Below are 13,931 nucleotides of genomic sequence, written 5' to 3' on the forward strand. Positions count from 1 at the left end.
TGTTTTGTTTGGTTGGGTCTTATGCTTTTGTTTTGTTTGATTAGTACGTTAAATCTAATTGCAGGAGCAACTATTTCAAAGATAACAAGATACATTATGGTAGCAATTTTGGAGTTACTGTAGGCTTGTTTTGAAGTCCTTTATTGCATTCATTGCTTTGTTTCTATTCTGTTTGTTTGATTTTTTTTTTTTTTTTTTTTTGTCTTTTTGAGACAGGGTCTCACTGTGCAGTGCAGGCTGGCCTTGAGCTCACTTTGTAGCCCAGTCTGGCCTCAAACTCACAACGATCCTCCTGCCTCAGCTGGGATTACAGGCCTGAGCCACCAGGCCCGGCTTGTTTGTTTGACTTTTACTATGTCCGAAGTTATCTGTAGCTATTTTGAAGACTTTAAAAGACATTATGGTAACTATTGTCGATTTTTATAATGTTTTTAACTGTGTACCTCTTTTACTGGTTTGCTTTGATTGGTTTTATTCTGTTTCATCCTCTTTTAAATAAAAAAAATTTTTTTAAATGGCTGGGGATGTTGCTCCATGGGTACAATCCCCAGAAGCACAAAACAAAAACTAGTTTTGCTAAGACATAGGCCTGTAGATGCCCAATAGTTTACTAAATTAGAACAAAGCTTTCTTCTTCATTTATTACCTTATGACCTTGGGTCAGTTCCTTGCTTAGCTCTGCATATAGGCATGCTGATAATTTATGGAGTATTTGTCTAAAAGTTGGCAAAACAAAGTTGATTGCCCCTAAAATTTACAAAACTATCTTATTCTCCTTCAAGAACCATAGATAGAGGGTTTACTGGGACATTCACTTACCAATGATGCACAGTATTCTCTGGTCATTGCTCTACACCATAGGTGGGGAACCTATGGCGTGTGTGCCCCAGTGGGCTGTTTCTTATCATTGAAAGCTCTAAACCTGTGATCATCTTAGGAGGTTGACTTCTACAAAACTGAGGCAGCCCCCAACAGGAATAATCATCTTCTGGAGACAAAATTGTACCCTCAAGACTCAGCCCACTCCAGTAAATTCATACATCTAGGTCTTGTTCTTTTGTTAATAGGCCAGTCTGATCTTCATCAGAGCTGTGCCCCCTCTAGCTTGTCAGGCTGAAGTTCCTTCTCTGTTTTCATTTTGTTTCTTTGTTTACTTTTGTTTTTTTTGTGACAGGGACTACTCTGTAGTTCAGACTGGGCTGGCCTTGAACTTACTGTCTAGCCCAGGCTGTCCTCAAACTTGTGGTAATCCTCCTGCCTTAGCCTCCTGAGTGCTGGCCTTACAGGCGTCAGCCACCATGGCTGGCTGTTTTTTATCTCTGCCCAGTAAGTCAGCCTATGTCACTGACACATCCTGAAATATGATGATATTTCTATGATGAGAGTCAAATCAACTTCAAAGGTTGAGTTGAGGTCTCTGTCCCCTCTTTAAGGGACCTTCTGAGACCCATCTGGTGACACTGCACATCGCAGTATAACTTGTGGGAGACTTGTTACAATAGTATCTGTCTCTGTCTCTGGACTGGAATTGAATTAGACACCGTGGGATTCAGAATATAGGTACCACAGAGGAATTACAGATTTGGTGACTGTAGTTAGTGCCAGGTAGGCACTTCATGTATTCTGTATTTGTGAATTTACCTAGTTGCTGGAATTTATTTGTAACCCCAACTCAGTAGCTCACAGTACTTTCAGTCATTTGTAGACTTGTATAGATGACTGAGAAATCTGACTCACCAATTTACGCGTGCCCAGTGGAGGCCAAATGAGGCACCTCTGACTTCTTATTTCAGATTTCATGTTGTAAATATCTTTTTTATGATCTATTTAGTGCCATACTTTTCATATTTTTGTGCTTGCTTTGGTCACTTCTTTGTGTAAAGTGGCCCCCAAAAGTAATGCTCAAGTTTTGGCCAGTGTTAAGTGCAAGAAGCAGTGATGTGCTTTATGAACGTTAAGTTAGTTTTTTTTTTTTTTCGGTCTTTTTCCTTTTTTTATCGGTACCGGGGATCGAACTCGTGACCGCCTGCTTGCAAGGCAGGTGCTTATGCGGCTGAGCTAAATCCCCAGCCCACGTTCAGTTAGTTTTGTTGAGGAATGAATTTCTATGCTATTGGCTGTGAGTTCAGTGTAAATAACTATAAATAAACACACACAAAACAAGATTAGCTATTGATTGGTTGACAAAAATGTTGCACCAGTGACTTTCAGAAATCTAATACTGTCTTTCCCCCAACACCAGTGGTTCAATGTGCCAGGTTAAAAATAATTTTTTTAAAAAAAACTGGGAATTGAACGTATGACCTTCACATGGAACTATATTCCCAGTCCTTTTTGAGACAGAGTTTCTCTGATTCATTAAATTAGCACCGAGTAGGCTCAAACTTGCAATCTTCCTGCTTCAGCCTGCTAGAATGGTGGAATTTCAGGCATGGGCCACCATACTGGGTTAAAAAAAACAAATTATTGCTAGGTGTGGTGAGTTCATGGCTACAGAGGACTATTACGTGAGACCTTATCTCAAAAGACAAAACAAAACAAAAAGCAAAAACAAAAACACAAAAAACAACGAATTAAGAAGATGGTTTTTTTTTTTTTTTTTTTTGGTACCAGAGGTTGAACTCACGACCTCCTACTTGCCAGGTAGGCACTTACACTGTTGAGCTAAATCCCCAGCCCAAGAAGATGGTTTTGCTGCTTTGACAGTTTGCTGGGGAAAGAGGAGTGTATATAATTTAGTAAAAATTATTCATAGTGATAATGATGTCATTATATGTATTTTCTATTATCAGGGTGCCTTTACACATGTTCCTTGGAAAGTTCCTGTGAGGTAGTTTTGTTATTCCCATTTGTCATAAGGGAAAGCAGAGGCCCAGATTGTTGAGTGTTTTGAGGTCACACAGCAGTTTAATGGGAGGCTTGGGATTCATCCATCTTTTCTCTGTACCTTAGCACTTTGAATTAAGGATTTGTACAAGAATTGCAGGAATGAAGAAGGAAAGGACAGAGCTAATTTCTCCTCCTAAGAACTGATTTAAAGTATTGACCTAAGACCAAGTAGAATCCAAATTACAAGGAAAAGTTTTGTTGATATTGGAAATAACATGATGAAATTGTTTAGAAAATTTTCTTTTTAACTTTTTTCAGAGAATTTTCTAAAGTTTGCATCATTTCTAGTTGTAATATCCTCTTGAGTCTTCCTCCTTTCGTTGGCCCTGACTGTAGTTTTATTTAACCTATGTTTACATTTTTCGAAGAGAGCACCTGACATCATTCTGGTAAATCTGTCAGTATTAACAAAACAATACAGCAGGGACTGTCATTTGGAAACCATTCCAATAGTTCAAACTTTATCTGAAATAAAATATATTTAACCACGTTTGATTTATATTAATATAAGGTGCTGTGAGTAGCCTATTAGAAACAGTTGTACAGTATTAGGACATGAAACTGTGTTTTAAATATCTGTAAGTTTAAAATTCTAATGCCTTTCCCTATTCCACCCTTATTCTTCTTTCCTACTCATAAGGAAGTAGAGAGTAGATTACTCTTAATACTAAGCTAGACATATTGCAAGGTATGTTTGTTTATTGTCTTCATTTATAAGAAGTAGGTATTTATGTAAGAGGTGACAAAGCCCCATTGAGATTTTACCTGACATGTAGGTTATAAACACAGGAACCAGGAGCTAATTCCAAGTACTTGTTTCTGCAGTATGTTGTTTTATTTTATTTATAGATATAGTGGCATTGGAGAGTAAATGCATGGTGTTGCACTGAACTACCTCCCCAGTCATTTAAAAAAATTTTATTTTAGGGCATAATCTTGCTAAATTACTCTTTGGCTGAACCTCATCTTCCCAAATAGCTGGGCTTATAGGGTTGCTAGCTAATATACTGTTTTAATTGGTTCAGGACTCTACCATTGGTTATACTTCTAGTATTAGAGCTAGAAGGGATCTTGGAGATAATCCCTCAGCCTTTCATCCCATTAATGAACATGGATTCTGGAGTTGGGCTTCCGGGGGCCCAATCCTAAACCTGCTGTTTATTAACTGTGGTTTTGGAAAGTTGTTTATACTAAGCATAGCTCAGTTTCTTATCTGTGTAAGTAAGGTAATAATAATATATGTATACACTGGTGATTGTAAGCTTTAAGTATTGAAGTGAAAGCTCCGAACCGGTACTTATTTGTTTAGTTCCTCTGGAAACCAGTCCACTCCCTCCTCTAGTCAGAGGTACCTCATAAGCATAAACTGTAGTAAGGTTGAGAGGGGCTTATTATGAATAATGAAATACTCCAGTCACTCAGAAATTCTAAGGATTCTTGGAGCTAGGAAAAAAGACCAAATACATACTTCTTATATCACAGTGTCACAGATACACTGTACTGCCCTCTACATAATGGAGTCTGATAGAGATTCCTGACATGGTTTTTTAAAAATTTTCTTTCTAGGGGAGGCAGACTAGCACCTCTCAGTGGATTCCAGTATGCAGCAGATTGGTACCATTGTCTCCTACAAAAGTACCATGGGGCAGGACTCTGTGTGGCACTTCCCAGGTAAGATTTGTTCTTCATTGGCTTAGTTTGAAAATGTTAATGTTTATGTGCAAATATATATTCATAGGTTAGTCAACCAAATTGTGCGGTGGAAAACCTCATGAGACCACTGTAGGTCTCTGTGGTGTCAGCTCAGGACTGATTCCTACAATATGGTGTCCAGGGTGTTGCTTCTAAATACCCTAGCAGTGGAACTTAGCCCAGGATACCATGTTACAGTCTGATGATTTTTACTGTTAGGGAATTTTTCCAGACATTCATTTCAGAATTAACTTCTTTGTTTTCTTTTTGAAACTACTTTGTGCAGCTTTTATTTGGGGTGAAAAATGTTTCTTTTTCTTTTTATGAATATAAAATCCAAGAAACAATTATTTGAATCTTAGGTTGCCTAATGTTGGATTCATTGTAGTGTAATTAACCTTGGAATTCCTTTGTGAGGGGTTTTTATTTTTCCTGATTTTTGTTATATCTTTAATACTTTAATAAAGGAAATAAAAAGGATCTTTGACTTCAAATCTGAAATAATATTTTCATCTCTGCTGGTTCTTTTGTAGCTCTGTGCATGTATGTATACTAATTATTTTTCCTTAAGTAACTTTAATACACTTACATTTTTATGTTGGTGCTTTTTCACTTTTATTTTTTTTTTCTTTTCTTTTTTTTGTCTTTTTCCTTTTTATCGGTACCAGGGATCGAACTCACGACTGCCTGCTTGCAAGGCAGGTGCTTACGCCGCTGAGCTAAACCCCCAGCCCCCTTTTTCACTTTTATTAAAGGAGATATATTTGTGTTGTAGATAGCTTTTGTTATTTATATTATCCCTTTCCTGTCACTATAGGCTTTTTCTTAGTATAAATTTTTGTATTTTTAGTTTTAGTTTTTGAGACAGTTTAGGCTGGCTTTGAACTCACCACGGAGCCCAGGCTGACCTCCAACTCACAGTGATCCTCCTGCCTCGGGCTCCTGAGTGCTGGAATAATAGGCATGTACCACCATACCTGGCTTCTTATTTCTAGTAGAGTACTTGATTACTATGGATACCTCATCTAAGTGGAATCAAAGAGTATTTGACTTCTTGTGACCCACTTATTTCTCCATTATGTTTTCAAGGTTCATCTATGTTATAAGACAATTTTCTTTTTAAAGTCTGTATAATATTCATATATGTAATATATAAAAATATATTGATATAGAAATACATATCACATTTTCTTTATCCATTTGGATCAGTGGACTTTGGATTCCTTCTACTTCTTGGCTATTATGTATAATTGTGCAGTGAACATGAGTGTGCAAATGCTAGTTTGAGAAACTACTTTGAACTCTTGTGTGTATACTCAGCATTGGATTGCTGGATTATATGATGATTCTATTGTTCTTGGCTGCAACTGTGGTGTTTGCTTAGTAGTGATTTTCTGTTTTCACTATTCCTCGTATTTACTAATTGGAGTTCTTCTGAAAGGAGGAGCTGTCATTTTTTTTCCCCTTTGTTTTCCCAGTTATTTATCAATATGAGTTCATGAATGTTTATTTTCTTCCATGAGTAATAATCCATTTTCAAATTAGTTGTTTTCTTCATCAAATAAATTGTCCCAGTTTTGGCTCTTAGAAACTTCTTTAAGTTCCTTTTTACATGTCCTCATCATTTTTAAATACTCTCTTATTTCCTGGCACCGCAAGATGTTTCAGTTTCACGTTGTATTTTCTTTGCTCTTGTCCTAGATTCAATCATTTCTCCAAGGAGCTCTGGTTCCTTTTACTGGAAAATGGTATTTAGAAATAAAGATGTCTGAAAAAGAAAAAAAAAAGAAAGGAAGAAAGAATTAAAGATGTCTTGAGCCTATGTTGTTGAACTAGGTTTTTGAAGGCCACTTAGTAAACCATAGTTTTGAATGTTTTACTTTTTGAATTTTCTTTGAGCCTTAGCAGTCTAATTTCTAGAGTGGGAAAGAAACAGTATCTGCTTTACAAGGTTGTTGTGAGATAATATAAGTAAAACATAAAAAATATACCAGGAATATAGAGAATGCTGAGTGAGTTGTAACTGCTATTTTGTTGTTATTTGTGTTCATGCTAGTTGGCTGAATTTACCCCTCACTGTATAAAGTGAAACTTAAAAGAAAAAGAAAAGAAAAAAGTCCTAACCATGTTGCAACCTCTTCCTTAATTTTAGTTTCCTCATCTGTGAAGTGAAAATTTTGGACTAGAAGACCTCTGAGCTCTCTTCCAACTCAAGTGTTGTTATTCTAAGCTTAATTCTTAAGTTGCCTTTTCTCCAAACTAAACACTTCAATTCATTTTAACCTTTCCACTAGGACCTTTTATTCATCCCTTTGATCATTCCTGTGGTTCTTTTTTTGGACCTTCTCCAAATTGTCTTACTCTTTGAAATCAGTTAAAAAAAAATATCTACCTAGTTTTTACTGAAGTACCAACACCATGCCCAGAATGGTGTTGAGCACTGGGAAGCAAATTAAAAAAAACCAAGATGGTCTGGGCCCTGGTGGAACTTACAGTTTTGGGAGACTCTAACACTCACCCCTTCACACACACCATGACATTTGAGAATTACTTGATTCTCTGACTTCTGTCACCTTCTCTTTTTCTCTTTCAGAATCTTTAAGAAACAAAAAATAAAGATAAAATCTTACATATTCCTGTTAATGAGAGGCTATCTGAAAGAATTTCTCACTGCAGTTATCTGGAACGGTCTTTATATCTATATTATACATTGTAGTTTACATTTATTACTTTATTTGGTCCTCAAAACATTTATAAGACAGCAGACTAGAGCTTCAACCCAAATCTCTCAATTTTGTGTTTGTATTTTTTTCCCTACATCATGCTTCCTCACCTGCTTCTTATTTTACCTTTTCTATCTTCTCTTTCTTTTTTGTTGAGACAGGGTCTCTATGTAGGCCATGCTGGCTTTGTTCAGCATGTAGCCAGGGCTGGCCTTAAACTCATGGCGATCTTCCTGCCTTGGCCTCCCATGGGCTGGGGTTACAGGTATGTGCAAACACACCCAGCTATCCTGCCCTTTTCTACAAGTATTTTCTAATGACTCTAGGTTGTTCTTTTCCAGTTCCACATTTCTTTTGTTTATACTGCCTACTCCACATCTTTGAGCATTTTTGTACATTTTATTGAGGTACAATAAAAGTGCCAAAAAGGCATTGTAAGTGTACAACTAAATGAATTATTATAATATATATTATTATAATTACTATTATCCTATCTAGTGTCCATATCAAGAAGTAGAAAGCAGGACTGCAGAAGCTTCACAGATACCCTGCTAGTCATTATCCTGAACCAAGGTTGATTGTGAATGCCACAGATTAGTTTGCCTTTGAAACACAGAATATGAAGAGTTTGGGGATGTAGTGCAGTGGTGGAGGACTTGCCCAGTGTGTGCAAGGCCCTGGGTTCCACCTCCTTCATAAATAAATACATAAATAAGCATATATGTATGTATGTATGTATGTGTAAGGCCTAGGGCCAGCAGTGTGAGCATCTCTCTGGAGGATGACAACATGTGATATATAGCAAATATGGAGGATTTCCTTCTGTCGTGTCTTTGGAGTCCAATACTGTTTTGTTTTGTTCTGATTGTTTTGCTTTATTCAATATTCTGTTTTGACTGGTTTTATTGTGTTTTGTTTTTGGTTTGATTTTGCTCTACCTGATGAAATGCACAACTATTGTGAAGATAACAAGATAAACTATGGTAGCTACTATTGTTTTCCCAGTGTCCTGCTCTGAAGTTCTGTACCAGTTTTGCTGCATTGTCTTGACTGGCTTTGTTCTGTCTTGCTTTGTCGTATTTTACTATTTTTAAAATTAAAAAAAAAAAAAAAGGTTACACAGGTGGTAGCATTTGTTCATTCATTAAATATTTGAGTTTCATATGTGTAGCTGTACTTGATTCTGGTAGTATACCTAGTTCTTATCCTGTGTGTTTTAGGACTGATGATAGAAAATGACTATTGTAGTCAGGGGTTGCTAGGAGAACAATTACATACAGGACACAGAATTTGTAATATTATATAATGATGGTCACCCAGAGTTAAATACAAGAAAGTACAGGACATCTGTCCACAACACTTAAAGACCTAGAAAATCCAGCCACGAGCCTAGATCCCACAGCAGTGTCCTGCATAAGTCCAGCTGAAGAGCTAGAGTCCATGACCATGCCTCCCAGAAGTCCAACTGGAGGCGTAGAGCCCACAACAATGACTTATGCAAGTCTGTTTTATGTATCTGCACTGGGAAGGCCCAAAGGTCAGTGGTAGAAGCTAGAAAGTCTGTGCCAGCGAGGTGAGTGCTAGCAGGCTGAGGGCTCTATACTAGAACCAATAAGTGATGCTCAAAATAAGACTAGAGTTCCCCCCAAAAGTACCACAGCCATCCTCAGTGACAATGAAGTCCTGAGCTCCTCCGACAATGAGAACAGTTGAGTACATATCAGGAAGCCAGTGTGACAACTTTGCCTGGAGATTAAACAGCATACATCTTCCCCTCTGGAGCCAGGAAGAGTGCTCAAAGTAAGGACTAAAGCTGCTCCAAAGTGAACCATAGCCACCCTGAGTGAGAAGGTCTCGAACTTCTCCGGTGATAATGGCTGAGTTCATATTAGGGAAGCCAGCCATGACAAGCTCCTCCAGGAGAACCAGTGGGTCCAAACCGCAACATTTAGGAGAAGCCACAGTGCTCTTCCTCTCCACGTCTCTTTTCTGTGCTGGCAGCTTTCCTCATGTGGGCCATTTACACTCGGCACCATGCTGATTTAATTCAGTTGGTGTTAAGTTGACCACCAGTTTTTAATCTATAACAATGAATAAATATATAAATAAAGCATATAATTTTATATGTTATACAAAACACTTTAAAAGATATAAACAGGCTACGACTATGGTAGAGAATAAGGGGGTGAAAAACTATTTAGATAAGGTGGTCAGAAAAGCTGTTTTGAAACAGTGACTTGAGTATTTCAGGGTATTTTTTCTCTTTGTGAAGAATTATTTATTGATGTCTTTTCAATTTAAGTAGATAAAAATTTAAGTCTTTAAGGGTTCATTCTTTTGGGTGGGGAATGACAAGAGTATGTGTTATGGGTAAACATAAAAGTATGGGAAAACTTGATGGTGTCTTTGGTACTAGATACATAGGTACTTTAGTAGTTCCATATAATATGAAATGTGAATGTCATGAATAATGACTGGACAGAAATACAGCAGGTGATGGAGCATTCACAGAAGGAATACATTGATTTCTCCTGGAGCTGTGGGAAACGAGAAAGGTCATATATTCTCAGGGAAGAGAACTCAAGCTTAAAAGCACAGCCTACTCAATCTGCAGTTGGTTGTGTTCTTTGAACCAGTTTCAGTGTTCAATGTCCTACATGGACCATTGCATTGACATACATGTTGGCATGAGAGGTGTTTTCTGTTTAGTTTGTGTTTTATAAAGCATGCTTGTTACTTTTAAATTAAAGTGTAAATGTCCCTGGGGTTGACCAGAAGAACCTGCTAATCTTTCAGTACTCTTGTTAAGGAAAGAAATATACATAGTTATGTTCTACAGTAGGAATTGTGTTTTTTCATTTTCATTCTTTGTGTCCCTTCTCTTTTGAAATAAACCAGAATTGGAAGATTAACCTTCTTCCTCTTTCCTCCCTTGTCTTTTATTGTCAAGGTAATAGAACTTCACCGGGAGTTGAGAAACTAGATTCCTAAACTTACCCATAGTTCCATTCCTTTCCTCTCCTCTCCTCTCATTGTACCAGAGATTGAGTCTAGGGCCTCACATATAGCGCAAGTGTTATGCTGAGCTATAAGCATCCCCAGCCACGTATGTGCAGACAGACAGACAGACAGACAGACAGACAGATATAATGGAGATTGAACTAAGGGGCTTTGTATTGAGCTACATCCCTAGCCCTTTGTAAAATTTCTAAAATTTTGCAATAGGGTCTTACTAAGTCATTAAGTTCCCCACCCAGGGTTTGGATTACTGATCTGCCTGCCCCAGCCTGTTTCCTGGAGTGCTGGGATTATAAGTGTGCACTATCATGTCTGCCTGTTATGTGTAATTATGATGTAACAAAGTAACTCTTCATTTCAGTGTGAGACTTTCTTGGCTTACCCATGTACATTCATGTTTTTAGTTATAATTTTACCCATGTTTTAGATATGTTTCATATGAAAATAATTTGTAATGTGAACAGTGGACTAGAATGTTGACAGTTGGGAGGTTGTGCGTTGTGTGTGGGAGAGGATATATTGAAATTCTGTATTTTCTGCTCTGTTTTGCTGCAACCCTGAAACGGCTTTTGAAAAGTCTAGTAAAAATCTATTTAAAAAGCTATCAATGATTATTTGATTCTCCATTAGGTGATTCTCCTTATTGAACTTTTCCTTTGGTTTCATTCTTGTGATTAATGCCACAGTGAAGATCTCTTGCATGTAGGTTTCTCTTTAGGAATTTATTTTCAAAACTGTGTGTTTTGTTCTTGATTATGAAGAAAAATACCAATCTAGCCAGGCATGGTGGCATATGTCTATAATCCCAGGATGCTGGAGACTGAGGCAGGAAAATGACCACAAGTTCGAGGCCAGCCTGGACTACATAGTGAAAACCTGTCTCCAAATTAAGTAAATATACAAATAAATAAGGAAAATCAATCTAATGTGATATGATGAAGATTAAAGAAGAAAATAATGTAGCCACACGTGGTGCTGCACGGCACCAAATGATAGGATTATTTCCAAAAGATGAAAGTATTTCCAAAAGATGAGAAGTATAAAACAAAAAGAGGCATTTATTCTGAGAGCATGGAGAGAGATGACTGGCACCCCACACTGCTGGAGTCCAGCGATCTCTCCAGCGGACATGTGGTGTTGGGGGTATGTAAGTAGCCTCGGTTTGGGGTGGAAACTAAGGGGGCATCAGGGATGCACGGGTAGCCCATTGGTCCTAGGTTTTGCGCCATAGGTAAATTCCTAGGGGCGGGGGAGATAGGAGCTTCCTGGTTCCAGTTGAGGTTTTCCTGGCTACAGTGTCCTGTCTGGGCCAAAACCCTTTCAGGTGCACTGCTGTAATCCCAGCACTCTGGGAGGCTAAGGCAGGGAAATAGCAAGTTTAAGCCCAGCCCAGGCAATTTAGTGACCTAGCAAGACCCTGTCATAAATTAAAAGTTATGAAAAGGGCCGGGATATACCTCAGTGCAGAGGCCCTGGGTTCAGTCTCTAGTATTGCCAGAGAGAGAGAGGGAAAGAGAGAGAGAGAGAGAGAGAGAGAGAGAGAGAGAGAGAGAGAGATGAGAAAAGACAAAAGAGGAAATACATAAAGAACTTAGCATAGTACCCAGCACATTAGAATTATAAATAGGGGCTTCTGTATTGCCAGGATAATTTTTTGTTTGTTTGTTTTTGTTTTTGTTTCTTTAGACACAGGGTCTTACAGTGCATTTCAGGCTGGCCTTCAACTCATTATGTAGCCCAGGCTGGCCTTTAACTCATGAAAATCCTCCTGCCTTGGCCTCCTGAGTGCTGGGATTACAGGTGTGAGCTACCATGCCTGGCACCAAGTTTTTTTTAAATGCAGTGTGAACATAGAATGGCAGTTATACTCTAAGCAATGATGTTGATGATGGTAGTAGTGATGGTGGAAACTTACACAGTTGTACCTATTTTGAGTACCTGTTTTGTGAGAGGCCCTTTACGTGGTTGTCTCCTTTAATCCTCACTATAACTGAGGCTCAATAAGTTGCTCATCACTCCAAGTTGTAGGTGACAGAAGCAGGTTTTAAACTTAAAAATTGGCATCTTTTTTCTGCCTTTGTATTGCAGTCCTGCCAGTATTCAATGAGTGAATGTTCATTGTTGCTAACATTTTTTTTTTTTTTTTTAATTCTCTAGTGGCTCCAGATTAGCCAGTCCCTAAGCTGTGGAAGGTCAGAACAGATTCCTGGAGTAGACATGCAGCAGAGAAGAAAATATCACATCACAAATAAGGTGAGAATTAACAAAGCTTTCTGTTATAAAGTGCTTTCTGATAGATGTTCTTATTTGAATTCCAACAGAAGTGTTAGCTAGATGAGGCATGGATTTTAAGCAGATGTGGAAGGTCAGAGTCTCAAAGTGACTTGTCCAAGGTCACAGAGGGTCATAAGTAAGTCTTCCGAGCTTATATCATCTGTTTCTTTCAGTGTATTTTTTTGGAAAACATTATAAAGGAAAAATGTTGATGATTTCTTTTTCTTTTGGTACTGGAAATCAAACTCACAACCTTGTACTTGCCAGGTAGGTACTGTGCCACTAAGTCATATCCCTGGCCCAAAAGTCTATGAATTTTGTACAAGTTAAAAATAAAGATGAGGAACCCAAAATGTAAGTAAAGAGCAAAATAAAAGATAGGTAATAGAGGAAAAAAGAGAGGAGGGAGTGGAGGGAAAATACAGCTGGAGGGGGGGAATGGAAGCAGATATAAATAGAATTAAAATGTGTTAGGTACATACACCAACTCCTTGAGACAAATGTAATTGTTATGTCTGCAAAATGTACTAAAAAAGTTGAAAAAGTGAAAAAAAGTAACTTTTTGAGAAGTTTTTATTGGTTATTCTTTTAGAGAGACTTAACATTGAGACAGGTTTCCTTAGTTTGTTTTCAAACTGCAAGAACTATATGTTCTATATTCATTAATAAAATTTGCTATACTAAAGAATATGAGTTTTAAAATGTTTATTGCATGCTTGTTTTGGTTGATTGTGACTTTAGATGACCTTTGTCTGCTTTCAGATAGTGTTTTTCTCTTCCTTTTCTACCCATAGAAAACATTCCTCTTCTTAGAATTGTGTGTATTCTTCTTTGGGAAATAGGGATCAAGATATCCTTTTATTTTGTGATTTGTTTTGTTTTGCGTTTTTGCAATACTAGAAATCAAACCCAAGTTGTTTGTTTGTTTTTTTGAGACAGGGTCTCTCTGTAGTCCAGGCTGACCTTGAACTTGCAGGGAGCCTCATGCCTCAGCCTCTGAAGTGCTGGAATTACAAGTGTGTGCTACCATGCCTAGCCCTAACCTTTAAAAAATTTTTTTGTTTGTGGAACTGGGACTCCTCGAATTTGTAATACTTTTATCTGAGGCTTTCAAGTAACTGGGATTACAGGCATGTAGCACCATGCCCAGCAAAACTTCCTTTTAAGAGTACTTACTTTTTCTTTCTTTCTTTTTCCCCCTTTTTGAGACAGGGTTCCACTATGCAGTTCAGGATGGCCTTGAATTGACTTTGTAGCCTAGGCTGGCATTGAACCCTCAGCCATCCTCCTGTTTCAGCCTCTTAATTGCTGGGATAACAGGCGTGGCCCATCATG

The 13,931-nt window shown here is 37.8% G+C and overlaps 1 protein-coding gene across 1 annotated transcript in view; it reads left to right on the forward strand.

The window, feature by feature from the left end:
* The window catches only part of LOC100722249 (ubiquinol-cytochrome c reductase complex assembly factor 1), an 89,835-nt gene that overhangs the window by 4,495 nt on the left and 71,409 nt on the right, over nucleotides 1-13,931 (forward strand). Inside the window, exons 2-3 of the mRNA XM_003467773.5 lie at nucleotides 4,456-4,560; nucleotides 12,480-12,575. Coding sequence (XP_003467821.1) covers nucleotides 4,456-4,560; nucleotides 12,480-12,575 — 201 coding nt within the window. The remainder of the gene's footprint in view (nucleotides 1-4,455; nucleotides 4,561-12,479; nucleotides 12,576-13,931) is intronic.

This window comes from Cavia porcellus, unplaced genomic scaffold (assembly GCF_034190915.1).
Source record: "Cavia porcellus strain 051 isolate PalLab524CR breed Dunkin Hartley unplaced genomic scaffold, mCavPor4.1 scaffold_5, whole genome shotgun sequence".
Lineage (NCBI taxonomy): Eukaryota > Metazoa > Chordata > Mammalia > Rodentia > Caviidae > Cavia > Cavia porcellus.